Below are 22,401 nucleotides of genomic sequence, written 5' to 3'. Positions count from 1 at the left end.
ATCTAGTGAATTCTGCACAACAGTATAAATTCTTGCTATAGCATTTGAACTATGCTGTAAAAATGGCGTGTTTGAAAAGCCCCCTTGTTAAGAACCTCTTTTTCAGCTGTTGCTGACTACTTGGGATATTTCTGAAGACTTTTGGTCCTCTAGTATTCCCGTCATCAGCTGACTAATTTTTATTCCCTATTTCATCAGAATTATATTTATGTGTGAAATTGCATATTCAAAAGATTGTATTCTTATAACTTTGAAGATTTTTTTTCTTATGGTGATTATTAAAGTCTTACTGTCTTGCTCTTTGTGATGATACACTATAAAAATTAATTTAAAGAGCTTATTTTTCCCAATGAAAATCTGTGGACAGGAGAGGAAGGAAGGAAGGGAGGGAGGGAGGGAGCAAAGGGAGGGAGGAAGGAAGGAAGGAAAGGAAGGAACTGATTAGAAAATGAAATATCAGAGTTTTATTTCATGCTCTATTCTCAACATTTAGTGATGTGAATAATTTAATAGGAGGAAATAATCTTTAGTGACTGCAACCGGCCTGATTCTGACATAGGTATCAAATCTACATTTCAAACTGAAGCGGCAAATGTTCAAAGTTTCTTGGGGAAACAAGTATATCAGATCTACTGATACATCTGAAATAAATGTATTTTTAGGATCACTTCCACTTCTGGGTGACGTACCATTTTATTCACCTGTTCCTGTATAATTACTTGGGATTAAGTATGGGTAACTTTAACCAAAGCAGAAGTACTGTAACAGTCAATTTGTAAATTAAGGTATGTCATTACTGTTCTCAAAGGTGTGTGAGCTAATAACAATGGTGTGAATTAATAATATCAGCATTTATGAAACATTTGATGTACTGCTGAATGAGACTAGGGTTTTTATGTAGAAATGTGCAGCTTTTTAGGATTTAACATGCTTAATAATTATGAATCTGTAGTATATGTTAACATACTTGAAAAATTTGCACTTCAGAATGATCACTTGCATACGAGGTGGTGTTTATTTGGAATATATTAGAAATGTATATTTTGGTATAAGAGTATACTTCTGAAGAATTACATTTATTTTTCCAAAAATGAAGGCAACTGTAAATTTTTATTTAGTTTTATTGTTAAAGCAAGTTGTTTGTAAGCAAAGGACTGTTGACCCCAAATTTCCTTCTTCATCCATTGAACTGTACACCTTCCTCTATAGCCTGAGATTCCAACCAGAAAGAACACCTTAAGTGTCGCAAATATCTCCGGCCGCCCATCTTGTCATGTATTTATGTTTATCTCAAATGAACACATAAAAGCTTATTGAGTTTGTTATATTTTAAAGGCAGTTTTTGAAAGGATGTTGAATGGATTCCAGAAAATGTGGCTAACTGAATACCACATTCAATGTTCAGATAGGTGGTCTGTTTACGAGTATCCCTTGTATTGCCATCATGATTTAGTTGCTGTTGCTGAAAGGAATGCTTCTTGCAGTGACAATTTTGATTAGGAATTCTGTGATATTCCCAGAACTGCTGCTGTGCAGGGATACTGTGCCAAATGTTATGGTAATTTAAGTGCAATGCCACTAAGTAAAATAATTGCAATTATTTGTCCTGTTATGTTGCCTCAGCATGAAGCAAGAGCTTGTATGCAGGTACATATTTAAATCATGTTAGACTAGAAATGTTGATTTTAATTAACAACTACTATTCATGTTATTTAAGGAAAAAATGTGTTCTCTAATATTTTGCCTATAAAGCTTATGTATTAATTCTACTTACAAAGTACCAGATTAACTTTCCTAAATGAAAATAACATCTTGCTCTATGATTTTTTAATCATTACAAATGTAAAAGTACACTTAGATATCTTCCTCTTTCTTTTTTAACTGTGTAAGTCACAGCCAGTTTGGACCCTGGATGCCCTGGGTATCAGAAGTGGAGGTTCCCCAAGACAGAAACTCATAAAGGACTCCTTAGCAGCAAAAGAACTGAAAACCATGGAAAAACACCTCGCTGGTATGTATGACAGCAAATGCCTCCCTCGGCCAACTAGCCGTGTCAATATTTTAGACAAAGAAGCTCAGAAATAAATGAAATAGATAAAAACTTTTAATTTTTCTTTCTTTGTTGAAGAGAAACAGCATTTTATTGCTGTCTTTGTAGATATAATATTTTAAATGATAGCGTAATTAGAGTAAATACGGTAATTAAACTGTTAAATGTCCTGCAGCCCAACATCTTAATGACAAGTTTTTTACATATTTTGTCAAGACTTATGCAATAAGTATTTGCTATTTCCTCACCTAGAGTTAACTAGTCTCCCCAAAAGAATGCAGTGGCCCTTCAGACTGAGAAAGCATTGCCGTGCAGGTAGAGTGCACCTCAGACATGGGCGTTCTGCCTGAGCAAAGGCTCTTGAGTTTGTGCAATGAAACTTCTGCAGCATCTCTGATGGGGCAATTGTTTCTAAAAGGCCAAAAAAGTACCCAGGGTATTTTTAGTGAAAATATCTCTCAGGACTTTTAAAAAAGATAATGAAGACTGACCCTAGCTACATTTTGTTATTCTTTGTAATCAGAATTTTCTTGTCTTCAGCCTCCAGTATATGGCATGGCACTATAGCATGGTAGGCCTATATTGTCATATCATGGTGACTGTATGTAAAGATGCTCTTCATGGGCCAAATCTAGGAAAAGTCATATAGAACTTTTATAGAACATACACATAGCAATGTGTATGTAAGGTAGAGAGATGAATGAAATTTCTCTGAACCTCAAATCAGTCATAGAACAAGGCAAATAAATCTTTCAGTGGCATTTTCTGAAAGACTTTGGTCAGTTATTCCACCAATTTTATTGGTCAGAAAGCCTTGGGATGTCTGCAGCTGTTGTAGTTCTTTCTGGGATCTAGTGCAGCTGATGTCGGGGTGACAAAACCACGTGTGCAATGAGGTGCACCAGCATTCTGAAAAGATTTGTACTTGGGGCGGAAAAATAACTAAAAAATATGACATCTACAAGTGAAGAAATTTGACCATTTTTCATTTCTGAAAACATGAGATGCTGCCATTCATTTTTTTGTGTTAGGTTCAAATCACTGTTGCTATTAGAAATGTTAAAAATATTAGTAAATTAGCTGCAGAGCTAGGCTGAAAATCCATGTGCGCTCTCTGAAAGCTTAAATCCTGGGAACATCAAGTCAGCTTATGAGGCATGTGGAAGCAGTAGACCAGCACACTGAGCTATGGGTGTTAGGTATCTGCATGCACAGCAGGACCAGAGAATGCCACAGGTCCCTACCATTGAGGCAGGACTTATCTTCTCATGTGTTGCTGTAGTTGTCACTCGCAAGGGGTCTCGTGATGTCTGAGTTGTGACTCAGGGGTCTCCTTACTTTGTTTTATGTCCAAACTTCTGCTTCTTTCTTCGTTCTACCAGATGCAATTCCTTAGATGTCCCTAGACGGAGCTGACAATAACAACTGCCGTATTCAACACAACAAAATGTAATTTTAAATATTTTAATTAAAACCATTTAAATTAATTTTAAATTAAAATAATTACCTGTAAACTAACTGGCTAGATCCTCTGGGTTCAGTGCACTGTTGTATGGCCTGAAACGTCTTTGTTGCATTAGTAGTGGTGTTGGTGGTTGGCTTTCAGCCTGCTGTTTCACTTACACTGGGGTTCAGCTGTTTTACCACACTATAATTATTTTCTACTTGAGACCTTCATAAGAAAATGGTCCATTCATTAGATATTAGACTCTCCTATTCCTATTAACTAATTATTTGAGTTCTTATTATGATATTTTGAAGCAATCAGGTTTTTTTTTTTCCTTCTTTACATATTGCTCTGTAGTGCTTTTGTTGGAGAGGTAGTCTTTTATGTGTCTGTGGCTTTATATCATACGAAGTAAAAAATTTTTTGTTGGTAGTTAATTCCAGAAACCTGCAATATATTACAAGACAAACTTCTGAATGCATAAATATTTTCTAAATGTGTTATGAATCATATTCTCATGCTAGTATTTCTGATAAGCAAGAAAATGCCATGGGTTGCTCTTCAGGCTGTTGTTTTTTTTTTTCCTTTAAATGTCATTGACAAAAAAATTAAAAAATCCTAAATCATAATTCAATTATTGTATTCACTGTACATCTGTAAGACTAGAGATTTGCTTTTTATTTAGTTAGTTGAAAAGCTGACACTGAAGTAAACTCAGAGAATGTGTGCTAAATAAAACTGAGCAATTATGTTATGCGAAAATGTAAATTATATATGAAGAAATTAATTAAAGATTGTTTATCTGCAGACTCAATTAGTATATGAACTTAAGAAACATGAACCAAAATATAAGGTCGGTTGAGCTCATAGTGAATCAATAGATATTAAGATAATTTGTTGAGCGTTCTGAAGTGCCATTGAGAACTTAGAGGTCTGTAATTTTGCAAAGACACAGGCTAATTGAATCTTTAGAAGAACACATTCCTCATTTGTTTTAAATTGAGTAACCCACACTATCGTTTATTGGCCTCTGGATTTGAACCAGGCATCTTATAAGTTGCAAAGTGATGTGTATTGATCTTTTCTAAAAGCATAATGGAGGAGTACTTGCTTAAAGACATAATTATTTCAAAATGAAAATAACTCGCTGATTTTGTGAGGTCAGTTTTTAGTTAGATTAAAGTGACAGTTAGAAACCTTCCTAACTTTGTGCTAAAAGCAATAACTACATTTCAGAATTTGCTGTCAGCAAAACATTCGATCCTTAAGAAGCTGAGAAAGAGTGTTATCCAAGACTTCCACAGCTATTCCAGTTCTAGCATGGTTTTTAATAGTAGCATTTTAAATGTGTGGAATATCTTCTAGGAGACTAGAATTGTGAAGCTCGTACAGCTTATTTTCTTGGTTCCAAAGTGTTATTATAAAATAAGTTAATGTTAAATGTAGCATATCTTTGATTTTTTAGGGTAAATAGACTTTCTCTTCCCACCTTGAAATTTTGGCACTTTTCATTTATATTGGCAAAAATCAATGAATCCAGTGAATCCATTTAGGTGGAATTGGAGTTGAGTTTCTTTGTTAAAAAAATGAAAAAATGCTTTTGTCTTTGTGTGTGTGTCTACATGTACAGATATTGAAAAGGACCTAGCACTATGGGAAGAAGCAAGACTCTTGAGAAGTCCTAGTATCCAACATCCTAGTTTAGTTACATCTGACCATCCAGGCAATTTTCAAGCTACACAAGGCCAAAATCCAAGGCCTCAGGTATCAACTCAAATGGGGAAAAACATTCACCTCCAAGGAAACAAATCCCCTCCATTGCCTGCTAACAGCAGAACACAGGTTTCCAGTATGGCGAACAACAGGCCTCCCACGCCCAACGCACAAGCCAATAGGCCTCCGACTCCGTCCACTCCGGGAAGCAGACCTGTGACCCCAAACAGCTTGCTGTCACGACCCCTTACTCCTATCAACCAGGGAAATAAGGAAGGCATCATTAGTATACAAAGAAGCAGATCTCTGACATCTAAGAGCCAACTGGGGAGGACCCTCAGCGCTGCTTCAGGGCTCTCTGTGCAAATGAGTGGAGACATTGTTGGAACTGTCACTACTCAGAGAAGCAGTTTATCAGAAGTAAGATTTTCAATTTAATGTTTTTTGCTATAGTTAAGAGCTACTCTAACATGAAGACTAGAGTTATTTTGGCTCGTGTTTTGCATTAAAGTATTATTAATATGCCTGATATAGCTTATTATTCAGTGACAAACTTAAACCTAATGATAAGAAAATTGTCAAGGAAATACTGTTCAGCCGTGAAAGGTATTCAAGCTGTCAAGCTGTTGGAGAATGTCAGGATTATTACAGAAATCATCTTGAAACACGCTTGTCCCCCAAATATTTCATGAGCTCAGTAGAGTTTTGACTGCATTATAGATAGCAATTTCATTTGCCTTACTGTTTCTGAGACATGCATATGTGTGGAATATTAAGTACAACTTCTTCTGCTATAATGACAAGGCATAAGATTTCCTTGATTTGCCTTATTTTTTCATTTCTTTGGCACTTTGAAGTGGTTATTTAGACACCATTAAATTGGCAGATTTTTCAAAATGCGAAACTGACCTGCAGCAAGAATATATCCAACATTACTGTCACCATCCAGAACTCTCATGCATGTTGACTAACTTGGTTCAGAGCATAGAAACTTCTCGTTTCTTATTAATTGGTTTTCCCAGAATTACTGTTTGCATAAAAACAGAAGTTAGTGCCTTGTGAATTTTGAGTAGAATTCTTCTTCACTAACCTTAGCTGCCTTAGCCGTCTTGAATACTTGCCTTACAAAGGTGTTAGTTAATCTCAGGAAATGCTATCCCTTCTCCACTGACTTGAGAAGGACCTATATGTCTATATTCCTAGTTTCTAAATGGCTAAGGTGAAACAAGTCGTTTGCCACCATGGCTTACCAACTTTTTAATCCATTTGTGAAAGCCCAGGGTGCTTTTTTTCAAGATTGAAAAAATACTTTTTGTTTTTTTGAGATCAGTGCTTCAAAAATGTGTTTAATGTGACATTTGACATAATGCATGTTATATCAAACTAATAATTTTATTTTAAAGTAAAACAAAAGTTCCTTATAATAATATTACTTGGAGAAAAATGTAGGAAAATTCAAGTCATTACCTAGAATAAGCTTGCAATTATATGTGTGACCTCCATTATGTGTTATGAGAAAGAGGAAATGGGCCACCAATAACTCTAAAGCTATAGAAATTATGGAATAAATCTTACTTAAATTTGATGGTGAGAAAAATACCTTATTTTAGTTTCTGAATAGCGCTGCATTAATTCCATCACCCAAGCTACTTCTTCAGTCAGAACTGGATATCTGGTTGAAGACATGAGAACTGATGCTGCCTCAGTTCATTTGAAAGTATCTCAACTAACAATTCATATATTTTCAAATTGGAAATTTTCTGAGAAAAAAATGTAAATGGCATGAACAAAAACCTTTCATCCCTCTTTTTTGAGGGGGGTGTGCATCATTTTTCTGTTAGAATTTTCTCACATGAAACATGAACATGAAAAAGTTAAAATTGATTAGCTAAAAATGTTCAGAAGAAATGAAGGGATTCTTTACTTTCTGCTAAATACTTTACTTTTTTTTTTCAACCAGCCCTGCTTTTAACTGATGTCTAGTTGTATGATGCCAGCTTTAATTATGTACAGAATCCTGAAAGTGCCATATAATTAGCACTGTATTGCCACCAAATGCTGTCCAAGCTCTCATTCACTTCTGATGTTTTCTGTAATAATGAAGGCAATTAAAATGCTTGTTTCCACAGCCTTTTTGTAGTTATAGTAATAACCACTTGTGAGATGGATTTATGTGATGTGATACTTGTGTAACTTCTATTTGCTGAATCCCAAACTTTTTTTTTCTGATATTACTTACAGTAAATGTCATAAATTCTTTTTAATATGTTTCATGTACTTAAAAAGCAATACTACTGCCCTATTTTATATGTAATTAACATGTCCAATTTTCTCCAGCAAGCCCACTGTAAAGCTGGTGTTAAATCTCAGCATTTCTGTCCATAATTTTGTCCTTTGTTCTGTTGCCTTCTAGAAGTGCTAAACTGTCTTTCTCTTTGCTCCTGGAACACAGCAGTATACTTGCTGGTAGTGACCCAGCCCAACATTGGGGCTATTTATTCTTTCCTGACAAGTACACAAATGATCTTTGATTTAACAGAAACTGATTTTGGGACTAGCTCTGATCTGAAGAGGCAAACTGCTGGTATGACATGTTCATACTCAAAATGAAGATCCAAGCTGGAAAGGCCCTCAGTTCTTGGAAAGTAGCGGTTGAAGGTCTGGCCAATTGGCCACTGCCACGTTATGTTTGAAGTCTTGTCCTACAAGCTTTAGAAGCTCTTTAAAGAGTCTTTCTCACCTTTGTTCTCAGTTATCTGGAAAAAGAGAACTGGGTGTGGACAGATCATGCAGAGTAAGTGTCTCTGTTCAGTGACACCTTTTTCTTTTTACTGTTAGAAAGTGTTTTGTTTTGTTTTGCTGTTCTTTTTTGTGGCCATGTGATTCTATTCCCTTCTCCCTTTAGCCATGGAGACAATTTTTCAAAAGTGGAAGTAAAAGTGGGCTTGAGTAGGTGAAGAATAGCAAATTTCTTTGTACTTTGACAGATTACAAACATATAAAACTAGAAGCTGACAACTGTATATTATTTTGCAACTTTCATTGCAGGCTTTGTATCCCCTTCCTGTATAAAAAGAGTAAAATAAAAGGGAAATTGCCTCTATTCTTCGTAGACTACTTATGGTGTAAATGAAAAAAAAACGTTATATGTGAATGCATTGTGGTTATATTGCCAATACTATGATAAAATTTTGAAAAGAAGTTGCTGCTTCCTTCCTCTCATTCTGGTGTTAATCAGACATATCTATTGACATTAGTGGAATAAGTCAGTACAAAGTGGTGCGTCTTTGAAGAGAATGAGACAGTTGACAAGAATGCAATGACTGAATACAAGGAGCAAGTTTTATCATAAAGAGCTTGAATTCTGAATCTTCATGTTATCCCTAGTTCAGTTCTCAGGATTTTTAACATATCTCTTATTGCTTGATGTATGCTTCCTATTTTGTAATATATTTCAAACATAAGAAGTCCAAAATAGAAAAATACTATTAAATACAATAAACAAATAAATAAATACAATTCAGGGAGAGGCCTTAAATTTTAGTAAAGTCTGTGCTGTAGCTTAAGATGATTTACTCTCGTCGTAACAAAATTCTTAAATAATTTGGCAAGTACTTAACATTTCAGCTGTTAAGAATTTTGATTGAGTGTTAAGAATAATGCTAGAGACTTCTACTGATCTGAGGTTTTGTGCATGAGTTTCTGCCTCTTGGCACATGTATTGCAATTGTTCCAACAGCTGTGTTTTATTATCAGCCCTATTCAAGGCTGAATTGAATATAGCAAAGAAAAGTTACCTAGAGAAATATTTTTATTGTTTCTATAAAACTAATAAATCAGGGTTCTAAATCCTTTTTCAGAGATACTTCCTTGCATTTACTGTTCCTTTGGTGTTTTGTATAGCTTGACAGTGGAGAGCTGAGTCCAGCTTCTCTCTTCAGGATAGGTTCTGCCAGAGTGACACCATTCTCCAATAGTTCTTTGAGATGAAAATACTGCTCAACGCCTCATTTGCCAGTAATTTTCTGAACACTGGGAATTTTACAAACCTTTCATTTATCCAGATCGTTTAAGGTGGCATTCAGTATGTTTATTGATCTGTCATTGTTAACAGCAGGAAGCTTTAGCTTGTTACAACATTGATTCACAGAAGTATCCCTCTGGATTACTGAATACAGAAAACACTGTAATGCCATAAGAACTCTTTCTGGGGTCAGATGCTTCTATTCTGTTCTGCTGCCTTTCTCAGTTCTTTGCTGTGTGTTTTTGAAAGAATAAAGTATGTTGATGAGTGTGAGCACCACTTGCTCCTACTTCAAGAATCATGTTCCCTGAACGAAAAGGTTTGGCCCCATTCAGTGCTGCAGTCAGCAACCTCCTCTAACGCTGAGAACATTTAAAATGACAAAACAAGCCTAAGGCTGGGATCTCCTGCCTGAACTTGGTGTTTTTGTATTTTTCTTAACATCTGTCTAAATCAACAATCTACTGCCAGCAAGCTGTAAAGGCTTTCTCCTCTGTGATTAGTTGAGGGTAGAGTGTTTGCTGTAATTATACAAGACAATTCTGTGTCACTTTATCTAAAATAGATCTGTTTATGGCAGGATGAATTCTTACAACAGCTTCAGCTTGCTCATCAACCTTGGATATTGCCGAGTGACACAGAAAGTGAAGGAGTAGAAGCTGACCAAGACAAATGTAAGTATACTTGTTAGGAGCTGATAATATGTCAAAACAACACAAACATTGGATTCTTTTTTCACCCTACAGAGAAGTCATGCCTGTTCAGATGAAGTATACTTGTTCATATACAGGCTGAAGTATTGAACTTAACAGGAATGATTTACATAAACATTTCTGCAGTCATTGAACATTGACAAGATGATCCTAAACTACAGTTTACTTAACTAAGTGAAAGAATTTGTGCTGATGCTTTAAAGTAGCTGTTCCAGGAAAAAAAAAAAAAAAAGAGAGAGAGAGAACATGAAATAGAAATAGATATTCTGTGTAGTAAATCTGAATTGACAGGATTAAAAAAAAAAAAAAAGGAAAAGGAAAAATACAGTAGCTCTGGAAGCTCATCCTTTCGTCTCAAGATTGTGACTCCATTATCTCTGTTTTGCCTGAATTATTTTAAATTCCTCTGTAAGAAAAAATGATTCTTAACCACACAAGTAGTCCCTAATATCCTGAACTCTTTGAAGGTTGTCTAATCATGCAAGTAAAGGTCAGCAGGGTCATAACCTAAATGAGAGAACAGGTAAGAACAAGAAACCCACTGCAAATTGCAATACATTCAAGCTTTAACAAGTTGTACCTGGTTACACAGTGCCTAGAAATAGTTTTGTTGAAAAATTAAAGTACTTGCAATTTCTTTTTAATTTGTGGTAGTTTTGTGATCTTCAAGGGTGAATATATGTACTATTTCTTAACATATTTTAGGTGATATACTTAAGAATGAGCTGTTTTTTCAGCCATTTAGAAAACTTAATAGCTACAACTAAAAATGCTTTAAACATGCATAGTTAAAAGAAGAAAAAGCCAGTTTCTTCATGCAATGGAAGAATTGGGTAATCATGCCTGAATATATTTTTTAGTTATGCCATTCAAAAATCAAAGAATTTTCTATTTGCATAACAATTTCACAAATTCATAAGTAACCCCTGATTTGATTATGAGGTTTTATGACATTTACATACTTACATTCTCAAAAATATACCTAGTACTTCTTCAGTGTTAACGTGAAGTTCCAACTATGTTTAGTAGAAAACTGGTAAATCCCCTTTGGCCTGAACCTGAACTTTTCACTTATCTTAGGGCTGAAGCTCACCATAGGTGTTGCCAAAGGGAAAGCTTGGTACCTGCCCCTCCTATGGACATGAATTTGCCTCTGTATTTTCACTGCTGATTTATATTAATTCTGATAGATAATTGCCACTACCCAGTGTGATAGATTGGAAGAATAGAGAAAAAAGCAACAGTCTTCCCTCCAGAGCATTAAAGAGGTTAGATATATAGTTAAGAGTGTGCCTATCTATTGCACAACTTCATTATTGATATGTATTTAATAATAATTGTTTTGCCTGGATGTGGCACACAGAGAACGCAGAAGGTGATTATAAACTAGAGTTTCTTTATTAAGCAGGGTTTACATTGGTAACGTGCTCACATCTTGATTTTGAGACTCTGCGTGATTGGTAACTCTGCATAGATATCTGCAGCACCATTTATAGCAGGTGAATCTTTCTACTAATATAACCAAGATAATAAAACAAGAATGTTTCATCAAAGCAATGCATACTGTATCTGAAATCTAATAATGGTAAATAAATAACAAGAATGTGTTTATTGTGGTTATCTGAGGGGAAATGCAGATGTCATATGCAAGCGTGAGGTTCAGAACTACTGCTGCTGACAAAGAGAAGGTGCCAATTCCTGGGTGCTGAAATGTTTCTAAGTAAGTGGAGAGTCACTGAGGGGTTTGAATTACTTGCTGATGCCAGGGCTTGTAGGGTGAGCATCCAGCAAAATTATACTTCCTTTTTTACCCTAAAGTTAGTAAATCTGTGTGGATGATGTGTATGTGATTTAGTGTTGAGGAGGGCCCAGGAGTTCATAATTTATGAGTCTGAGCGAAGATCTGCAGAATTAATCTTTACAATAGCAACACCTGTTCTTTGACTCAGCTTTTAATAAATTATACATGGACATTATTTACAACATTCTTTGAGTTAATAGCAGCCAGGTGTAAAACTAGTTTTAGGTAGCGGGAAAACTAACAGGACAAAAAAGAGATTCTGTATGAGTCACCCTGAGTTGTTTTAAACGAATACCTTATGTTTAGTTAGCATCCTACAAGAAAATTAAGAAGAAGCTTGTTTGGGGAGATAATAGCTTCAAATGTAATCAGGTGTAAGAGTTTAAAGCAGCTGTTTTCAAAGGGAATGGTATCTTCACAGGTTTGGGTTACTTAAGCATCTCAAAATCCCAACAAATATCATTTGCAAAAAAGATCTGGTGTGCATATTGCTTTATGGAAATATTGTCAAGATTCTCCTTTCTTGGAAATGTTGTCAGGATTCGCATTTCAATCAAAAAAGTTGACTTTACTTTCTAAGTCCTTTAGATCCTCTGACTGCATTTTCAGAATTTATCCTTACCATAAACATTCAGAGATTACTGGAATTCAATTATTTTTAAGGCATCATGACAAAAATTGAAATCAAGTGGGAATTCATAGAAATGATGTGAATTAATACAGAGAAAAGGAGATTAGTCATGTTAAAAAAGGGAAGAAAAATATTGCAAGAAACACTCCTGATTTTTTCAGCAAACCTCTCTCTCTTTATATGCTTAATTGAGTTTGTGACTGAGAGGGAGAAATAGAGAGAAAATTATTTGCTCTTATAGTGTAAATTTTGTGATTAAAAATGAGAACCAACAGTAGTTTTTTTAATTGCATACAATAACTAAATCTCTTCTGCTTGTTAGGAATCTGCCTCTTGATATTCTGTACATGTTGAGCACAGAGGAGTGGAAATAGTCCAGGCCGTGTGCTTGTTCTCACCCAAAACTTACTCTCTGGTTCTGTGGTTTCAGTGTCACTAACAAAGCAGTATGAACAGTAGACAGGCCTCGTGTGTTTTCTCCTCAGCTGTCATTTGGAAGACAGTTCTCCGTTATTACCTTTAGTATTTTGCTTGTGTGCTGATTCTCCCCAGAGAGTTTTCAGAGGATGCCTGAAGATCGCTCTTTTCACAGAAAGAAAGATCTGGAGAGAATACGCACCACTTCCACAATGCATTTTATTTGGTGAGTGTACATAGAGCTGGCAAAAGCAGTTTTCTTCTTTATGGAGTACTGACACAAGGAAACAAGAGCTGCATCTCCAATCACCAGAACATTAGTTAGTCAGCTTTTATGAGAAGAAATTTAGATCAATTCTACCTTAATTTCTCCCTGAAAACAGGTCTTGTAAATATTGCTTACATTTTCTAATGTATCACTGACTTACTAGCACACTGAAAAGATAATTTTCTGGGGTAATTTGACCGATGTAGCCCTGGAAGGAACTTATTTGACAAACTGTCCAAAGGACAGATTCTGCTGAAATCTCAGCTGCCTAAATCTACAAAGCAAATTTCTGGATGTAGAGTATTCCTACCTGAAATCTATCAATTTGTCAGATGTGTGTGAAAAGTGAATGACTTGGAATCTTAGGGAACTTTCTGCTTGTTTAATCCATATTAATGTAGTCACATAGATATGGATATATTGTTTTGCCCATATTTGGTTAATGCAGTTCAGTTTCCGTAAATATTGGCATACAAAATGCTGTGGCTTCTATCATTTCACTCAAACTTCAACTTTCCAGCAGCAGCAACAGATACTTATTTCTAGCTGGGCTAATGGAGAATATTTCTACCTACTGATCTATAGCAAGTAAATTAAATATTTTGTCATTCTGCCATTCTTTTGTAAGAGTTTGCAGTGGAAGGTCTACTTTTGACAAATCAAAACTAATTGCTGGGGAAAAAGTAGGATTTCCACTCCATCCATTCAAGTACTGATCTTGAAACACTCAGCCAATGAGTTCAGCAGGTACTGAATAAAACCTTAATTTTCCCATTCTACCCAGATGTCTACCTAACAAAAAGACTGAAGAAATCAAAGACATTTTTTTCTGCAGACTAAAGAAATTCAGGTTGTGTTCCAAGATAATTCCAAACTTTCAGTATTTATCAATTGGTACAATTCCTTATACGGAGCAAACTCGTATGGCTAAACAGTTATCTTTCTTGATTAATTATGCAGATAAATGTTTAAATAATCTGCTAATAAAGAAGAGGGTAGTGCTGGAATGCCTCTTTGTTGAGAAAATTTTCTTGTTAGAGAAAATTTCCTTTCACTGGAGCTAGTTCTCTTTAGTATGAGTGACAGAATCAGGATTGGAGCAGCAACAGTTGATTGCAATATTTATAACAGTGGCACAAGCACATTCCATTTCTACTAATTAAATTCGGCTACTTGTATTGTTCTCTGTGCTCTGATGGAATATGCCAGCACTGGAAAAATCTCTTTCAGGAGGTATGAATTTAGGACAAGACCAGATTTTCTATCTCTAGGGAACAAGCTAGTTGTAAGACACTGCACAAAGATCATTACTCAATTATAGGTCTTGTTAGTAAGAACTTAATATTTATAGTCATAGATTTTTCATGATGAATAGTAAATTCACCAAAAATATGCTTTCCTTGTCCCAAAAGTGGGACAAGTTCATCTAGATTGAACTTCTTGGAAGCTTTAATTTGAGATTCCCCAAAATTATGAGAAACTTACTGATGCCTTCCTTTCACCAAATTTCTGAAGGGTTGCAACATGAACTGGAGTAAAAAGTCAGCCAGGAACATCTCCTCATCCCACATAACCTTTCTAGGAAGTGCTATTAGGCTTTGGTCTGCTTTGGGCTGTGAGTCACTTTCCCAATTACTGCTGTGGGCACATGTGTTAAAAAATACATGTTGTCTAGAGACTACAGCTTCACCACAAGTTTAAAGAGCTGTCTTTTTTTTTTTTTCCTTCTTTCTGATTCTCCATATCAGCGTCCTAACTAGATATATCAACTTAAGCCAGCTCCATTTCCACTTAGGAAATGGGATACCATTCAGGATTGTATACCTCTAAGGGGTGCTTCTGTAGGCATATTCTTGGCTGGAGGTCATTTTTTCTCCAAACTAAGAATTTTTTTCCTTCAACTTGCATTATTCCAGTTATCTTGGATTCCCAAAGACATCTAATGTAATAATAAATGACATTTTAATTTTTAAATTGTCAGAGGAACTTATCAGGGCACACATTAAGTAGATTAAAAACTCAGTGATGAATCAAAAACAGAGTTTCTAATGGGAAGATGTAGATGAATGGGACTCATTAGGGCCTTACAGTTTGGGATAATTGTTGGGAAGGACAAGCTGAAGTTATTAAGTGATACAGATCCTCTGGTAAAATGGCCACATTCCAGTAAAATACATTTTACTGTAACCAGATGAGATATATTTGAACCAAATGAAATATATCTAGCATCTGTCTCTTCTGTAAAATAATGAGGTTTTCTCCTGGAAAGTAATGACCTAATGGATTTAGGCTCATTGCAACATCATCTCAGCATGAGCTCTCAACATAATGCTGTCACAGTAAAGGGTAAAGCATTCCTTGAATTCCTAAAATGAAGGCAAAGTAATTCTTCCACATAGTGTCAAGAAAAATGCAGTTTTTGTACCCAACCCTTAAGAAGGATTGGAGTTCCTAGAGAAATTTCAGGGAATGGCTAAAAATAAATCAGGGCTTGGGAAACCCTGCTAGCTGTCTTCTCAGCCAAAGATGTTGATTTAGGAAGCTTGGAGTTTACTAGATATTTGTGTGCAGATACACAAATGGAAAAGAGGCAGTTCATGAAAACATGATTAAATTTTATTTCTTAGAAACTAGGAGCCTTAAGTATTGTTGCTAAGGATGTCAATAAATTTGCAGTTACTAAAGTGAGGTGATGTGTCTTTCTAAATGACAGTTTAAATCCAGGGGAAAATCCTGTGTGCTGTATACACAGGTCAGATTAGATTATCATATTAGAATTTTTTTTGTCTTAGTGTCTATGAATATCCTTACTATGCACATAAAGGACTGTCTAGATGTTCGCTTTCCAGTTGCTTTCAGTAGCATTGAAAGACTCGGCATTGCAAAAAGAGCATGATGTAATCATGTGAGTCTGCATTTGTGCTGCCTTAGTTTCACATTCAAGGTGATGCTTAGCCTGTCAACAGTAGGTGGACCTTACACGGAGTCACAAATGGAATGAGTTGACTCTTTAGAACAGAAAAACGCCTGTTGTCGGAGAAACCCTTGAAAGGGCACATAACTTAAGGTACATATATATACTTATGCTGGGGTTTATAATAGAGATTTTAGACTACAGAACTCCCTCCATTTGTTTTTATTATCATAATTTATTCCTTGGAGTATCAAATATTAATAAAAATGATTTCTTGTAGATGGCAGGGTGCTTCTGGATAAACCAATAAGTGTTTTCAGTAGTCTAAAATAAAGTATACCTGGAAAATACAAGATATGGGAATCTGGATTAATAACAAAATTATTAATAAAATATTAAGACTTTAGTGTGTTCTGGATAGTTGTGCAATTCTGTAGATTTCTGAGCACAAGAACCACTCTGGGTAGCTATACAGGTAAATTCAACAGATTATTATCTATACTTATTGTCCAGAAACTTTACTGTACCATATTAATATTTTAATCCCAAATAAGAATATAGACCTGAATTATGATCTTCATATATCACAGAAAATACTCTACTGGCTATATGTTGATATAGCATGCTATATATTGGTATAGCAATCTAATTTGGTCTATGTTTTGAAACAGCTATTATGCTGTCAAAAGATTAGTCTGAAAGATCAAAATCGAAAAAATCTTCAAAATTATCTTCCATGAAATTAAACCTCTCTGTTGATAATAATTAAAGAACTTAAGAGAATAAAATAAACAAAGGTTTCATTAAGTAATCGCTGACAGCCAGTTAATAAGGCTAGCCATTATAACAAAGAAAAGTAAATTTTTAATGGTAGGGCAGCCTATTTTACTGCATGTTGATAAAATAAATTAAATTACTTGATCTTATCATAATTTTATCAGATTGATCCACTGTGTAGATTTTGTTTTCTAAAACACCTGCTTTAATGAGTAAAAGTAACTTAAATGCTGCTCTTTATGAAGGCATGCACTGAAGCAAAGCAGAGAACTGATCTGGCTGAAAAGTCACTTAGCAACATTAGAAAGACCCAACTATTACTCTATGGAACAGGTGAGGTGTTCAGTCATGCTATGGGATTGCATTTGGCCTAGAGGTGCAAATCATTGGGCTCTTCTGCTTAGGAGCTATTGTACAGACTTCCCAGTTGGAATGAACTGGCTATTTCATGTGTCCTCCGTACTGCCAAGCACACAAAGCACTAAAAAGACTACATTGCTGAGCTCAATTCTTTTCTCCCTTTCTTGATTCCTTTCTTTGCTACACTGGCTGAATGCCTTCCCCATAGAAAAAGAGGATGTTGCTGCAAACCAATTTATATTTTTTATGCTATTTAATTGTCACAGTCTTAATTGTAACAGCCTCTTTCAAGAGACATTGAACCATTAAACCCAATCTGCTTTCACCAGTGCCTTACTCATTTACAGCAGTGAAGAGGGAGCATGAAGTCTCTGAAATCCAACCAAAGCAAATTGTTCATGTCCTACACCTACTTTTCACTTGCTTTGCATGTGTGCATATGACCCCTTGAAGTGCTAGACCCTGGGAGCGGCAAGCAGTGAGCACATTGCTTTGCATTAAATAAGTCCTTGAAAGGTTCTTGGCTTCACAACTGACTGATTGATTCACCAGAGGAGTCAGATTTCTACAGAAATCAGAAAAAAAAAAAAAAAAAAAAAGAAAAAAATGTAGAATGCTTGACTGTAGTCCCAGGGTACAAAAATGACCAGAAGGTGAAGGATCTATGAAAGAAATCTGTTTTCTCTCAGTGGCCTATAATTCTTTATGCTCTGAAGAGTTTAACACTCCTTACTATGCTTTTGCTGTAAATGTATTTTACAAAGCTGAGATTTATTCTAAGCCAAAACTATAGAGATTGCTCTTTATAATGAAAAGGAAGGATTTTTTCTTCAAGTAGGAAAAAGTTTGTAATGAAAGAGGTTATGTTTTTAGTGGATTCGTAATAGTTGTGACTGTTATTAACCCTGTCAGTAAGTGATGAATATGTCAACGAATATGAAAGGAAGAGAGGAGGCTTGATCCTTGAACTTGGACTTTCGTTCATTTTGGTCAGATCTTACTTGGCAATACATAGTATCAGTATGAGTGTTACAGAAGATTCTTGGGAACACTTAATTTCTTTGTTTCTCATTTTCCTTAGTTGTGGAATAAGATGACAAAATGTGATAATTCACAGCAAAACTATGAAAAATTACCAGTTAAAGTTATATCTCATAATGGTAGGCCCCAATTCTTTTTGCTTTGATCTTAAGTGCTTTACAATTACTGTAGTTTTTCAACCATTTTTCTTACCAGTGGTGGCTTCCTGTTTGTGTTATTGTCATTCTCTTTTCTATTGGAAAAATAAGACTGTCAGCCTCATCTAACTTCAGCTATCAAAAAGTAAGGGAATCTAGGCCAAGCGGAGGGACTGGGATAGTTGCAATGACTCCCTTCTCCCCTGCAGGGTGTCTCTTTTCTCTCTTGCATTTTAGCCAGACCCTTTTCTATCTCATGTCATCTCAAAGTTGATTTGATCCTGTTAATGTCATTTCTACTGATGAGAAGTCATGAATTCTCTAAAGGTAATGGGATGCATGGAATGTATTTTCTGGCTGGGATCCCATTTTCTTCTGCAGCTGAGAAGACCACAGTCCCCGGGGTTTTGTGGGGCGCAGTCATGAGAAGAATTTGCAAATGAATCAGACTTACATATTTTTGCTTTCTTTTTTTCCCCCCCTTAAGAGAAATTTGTTACTTAAAAATCAAATTGTGACAATGCTTGAATCTCTGCTAAATGAAGTACCTCAAGAGAAAAGAGTTGTTAAACATAAAACATAAATGACTAAAAATACAAACAAGGTTAGTAAAGGATAAGAAATGTTGCTAGAATTTCCCAGGCTTTATGCCTTTTTTTGATGACAGCTTTTCAAGGTAGGTACCTTACTCTGTTATATATCAATAGAATGCAGTATCAGATACAAAACTGAGGCTTACCACCTGGCAAAGTGAAACTAAAGATCTTGTTCCAATTGTGTTTAATTGATTACAAGGAGATAATTAGAGTAGTTTGTTCCTGACAAGTGTCTTTGATCTCCCAAATATGAAGTTACATATTTGTGTATGCAAAAGGAGTGAATAAATGTGAAGTGTCTTTGCTTGCTTCCTTCAGTGTTTAAAAAGGGCAAGATGAAGGCTTCTGAGCTAACTAATGGACCTTGACCGTGTAATTAAATTTGGTTGGGTTGTTTATAACCCAGATTCTCTAACTGGATCCATGTACAAGGACCAACTGCAGCATTACTTTATTTTCTATAACTTTTTGTGTCTTTTTTGTGTGTGTGTGTGTGCTACAGTCAGAAACATTTGCAAAACATCTACTTCAGTATGGATATGTAAATGTTTGTAAAAGCTAAATTTCCATTTTGCTTTGGGAAAGGTTTTCAACCTGAATTCTTTCAATATGTGGACATATAATCAGAAATGAAAACATTGCTTTCTCAGTTAATCTGGTTAATCACAGTTATTTAATATGTTTAATGCTTTTAACAACACTGCTTATTTTTTTCAATCTATTACTAATTTTAAGAAGAAATGGCAAAAAAGAACCTTCAAAACACTAAATAATTGGGAAAAGAAAAGGATAAAGAAGCTGTGATTGGTTTCTGAACTCTTTCCTAGTAGAAAAGAATCCAGATTCATCAAAATATTGATCCAATTTGCTTATTTTACTGTGAGTTCAGTATTATGTAAAACTTTTTTAAGAAGACATATGCAGCAAAGGATTAATCTTCCCCTATATCCAGTCTTTATACACCTTAAATTTCAGCTCTAATTTCTGTGTTTTTCTTTTTGATTTCACAGGTTTGTGAAATCAGTGGGATTATTGAAGAACAATTTAATTAAAACAAAATAATGATGATCAAAACTACACCTGAAAATTTACTTTAGGTTATACATAATCATTTAAAATCAAGTTATTATTCTAGTATCAGTGATATGTAAGTGGAATTACTCTAATATGTGGATGCTGTAATGCATTGAAGCAGAGTATTTACTGTGGTACAGTGGCCTTAGGAAAGAAGGGTAACTGTTGCCTTTTAGTATAAAGTTACTGTAATGTTTTCATTTAGTATATACCCCTGTTACTTTGGATTGACATTTGATAAACTAAACTGCCTGGTCAAAATAAACTTTGCCTAGAGATTTTATGTATTTTAACTTGTCTAAGGTTTTTCTACTCCTTATATTTTTGTAATCTTTACTCTTTTTTAGATTAATAAACATTAAAGTATTCGCCCACATCTGCCAATATGTATGTCCCATTCAGGTCTCACAGAGAACTAGCTGTTCACTCATAGTCACCTGCAGCGAGAGGTCAGGAAGGGGGAGAGTGAAGGAGTATGTGTGCGGGTAGCCAAAACAGGTGTTGCCTGTGTCACACAGCTTTGTATTGCCTTCACCTACTTTGATCTTTAAAACAAATAAAGACTCTGTTAAAAAGGGATCGTATCAATATGGAACGAAGCCTGCATGCAAAAATAAAGCACCTAAAGGAGTTTCATATATATGATAAAACGTTATTTACCCATATGGATTATTGAAACAAAGCTGCTGCTTGCAATAAGCTAACTGGTGTATGCTGTGTGCTTGGAGTTTTAAAAGATGCTTATGCACAGATACCAACTGAAGGAATGTGGCAGTTGCATTTACTGATTTCATTTATCTGTTAATTCTGTCGAGTGTGTTTCCTGTTTCTTTGATCTTCAGTTATGTATGCTGCGTTTCTGTATCTTAGACACAATGATATAAAAAAATTGCTCGCGACTATGAAAAAAAGAGTATAACTAACCACCTGTTTGTTTAAGAAATAAAAATGAATTCTCTGAGTGTTCCACAGTGTGAACTTTTTTTCCCCTCTCAGAAATATACAGTACTAGCACAGTTCAAAAGTATTTTAAAAAGTGTATGGTCCGCCTTGCTCATGGAAGCTGATCAAGGAAGAACTGAAGAACAGGTAGTTGCTATACGTATTGTCGCAGCATAGTCTTCCTTTATGTCAACTGCTTAGCATACTGGAGGCCCCTGGCTCCTTGATGTTCACTGTAGGAAGGGGCTTTACTCAATATATCATCAGTGAAGAAAATATATTACATATATTTGAAATATGCTTGAAGACTCATTTGAATATGGGGCAATATATTGCCCATGGGCAACATTGATGTGTTGCATCCAGTCAATTATGCTTAGTAAAATGTTCCCGTGAAAATAATATCCTCTTTTTATGGGTTTTACTTTTTCTTAGTGGCCTGCATTTCATATTTCACCTTGACACAGCTGAAAAATATATGGTTGATCTGCCTATTTTTTTTTTGTCTTCCACTCATTTCACTGAACATCTTACGAGGCTCCATTCTTTCTGTTTCATGCCATTATCACCTGCTGTAAAGATTCCAGGTGAAATTGTGACTACATTTAATCCTGGGAAAGATCTCAATGCCTTCCATGGAACTAAGATTGCCCAAAACACATTGATAAAGAAATTAGAATTCAGCAGCATGTTGGTTTTAGAATCTCTTACACGTCGCAGAACTTGAAGGACACTTTTGGCTAGGTGCAGAGTGGTTTGGTCAGGGGTATGTCTTATCAGCTGGGTTCAGGGGGGTCGGGGAGGAACAACAGCAGCTTGGCAGGCCACTGGAAGGCCTAGCTGATAAACTTGTTTTCACCTGTGAAAGCTGTGGGGAGTTTTCCTTTTTTTTTTTTTTTTTTTTCCGACCTCTGTGGCTTCAAGAGGTGGTATCTATTTGCTAGTTGCTAATGGAATCAACTCTGCCTCTGTGTAGCCCATTTGAATTGAGAGTCAGTTGTGCACATTCTTGCTACTCAGTTTGGTGAGAGTGTCAAGGTGGGATTTTTGTTTTGTTTTGACTCTGAACTAGGCAGCACTTCAAAGCCATCATAAAAAGTTCAGTGTAAGCTGTGTAGCAAAGCACTTTCTTCTGGCTGTGTGGAACAGAGTGGTTTAGCACTTCTTAGAGAGATACTTTATGGGTCATTGCTAATGGTATTTACTTCTTATTTTTGATTGGAAATAGAAGAGCCATGATAAACAGATACAATTTTCTAGCTGTATGTTTACATCTCATTTAGAGCATTTTCTAATGTAGTAATGTAGGGACATAGTATACAAGATACAAGCATTTTAGTGTCAGTATATGAAAATGGATGTAGCTTGCCTAATAAACAGCTGTCTTTCAAATAGCAATTTATGATTAAGTGGTTTTTATTACTGTATGTGTTTCTGCTGCTTCCCATTTAAGTTTCACATTGTTGATGTATCACCTGAATAATCATAAAAGCAGT

The 22,401-nt window shown here is 35.4% G+C and overlaps 1 protein-coding gene across 2 annotated transcripts in view; it reads left to right on the top strand.

Annotated features, from left to right (window-relative positions):
- Positions 1-20,825, top strand: part of CUNH8orf34 (chromosome unknown C8orf34 homolog) — a 132,939-nt gene extending 112,114 nt beyond the window's left edge. For both annotated transcript variants that reach the window (XM_088529744.1, XM_010225665.2), the window contains 4 exons: positions 1,891-2,011; positions 5,128-5,630; positions 9,815-9,908; positions 19,900-20,825. In XM_088529744.1, the coding sequence (XP_088385870.1) occupies positions 1,891-2,011; positions 5,128-5,630; positions 9,815-9,908; positions 19,900-19,907 (726 nt within the window). In that variant the 3' untranslated portion in view covers positions 19,908-20,825. The remainder of the gene's footprint in view (positions 1-1,890; positions 2,012-5,127; positions 5,631-9,814; positions 9,909-19,899) is intronic.
- Positions 20,826-22,401: the final 1,576 nt, after the last annotated feature.

The sequence above is a fragment of the Tinamus guttatus genome, unplaced genomic scaffold (genome assembly GCF_059628265.1).
Source record: "Tinamus guttatus ecotype Peru unplaced genomic scaffold, ASM5962826v1 Tinamus_guttatus_pri_ptg000343l, whole genome shotgun sequence".
Taxonomy (NCBI): Eukaryota; Metazoa; Chordata; class Aves; order Tinamiformes; family Tinamidae; genus Tinamus; species Tinamus guttatus.
Note: the sequence above shows the minus strand (reverse complement) of the source record. Positions and strands in the feature narration are given on the sequence as shown.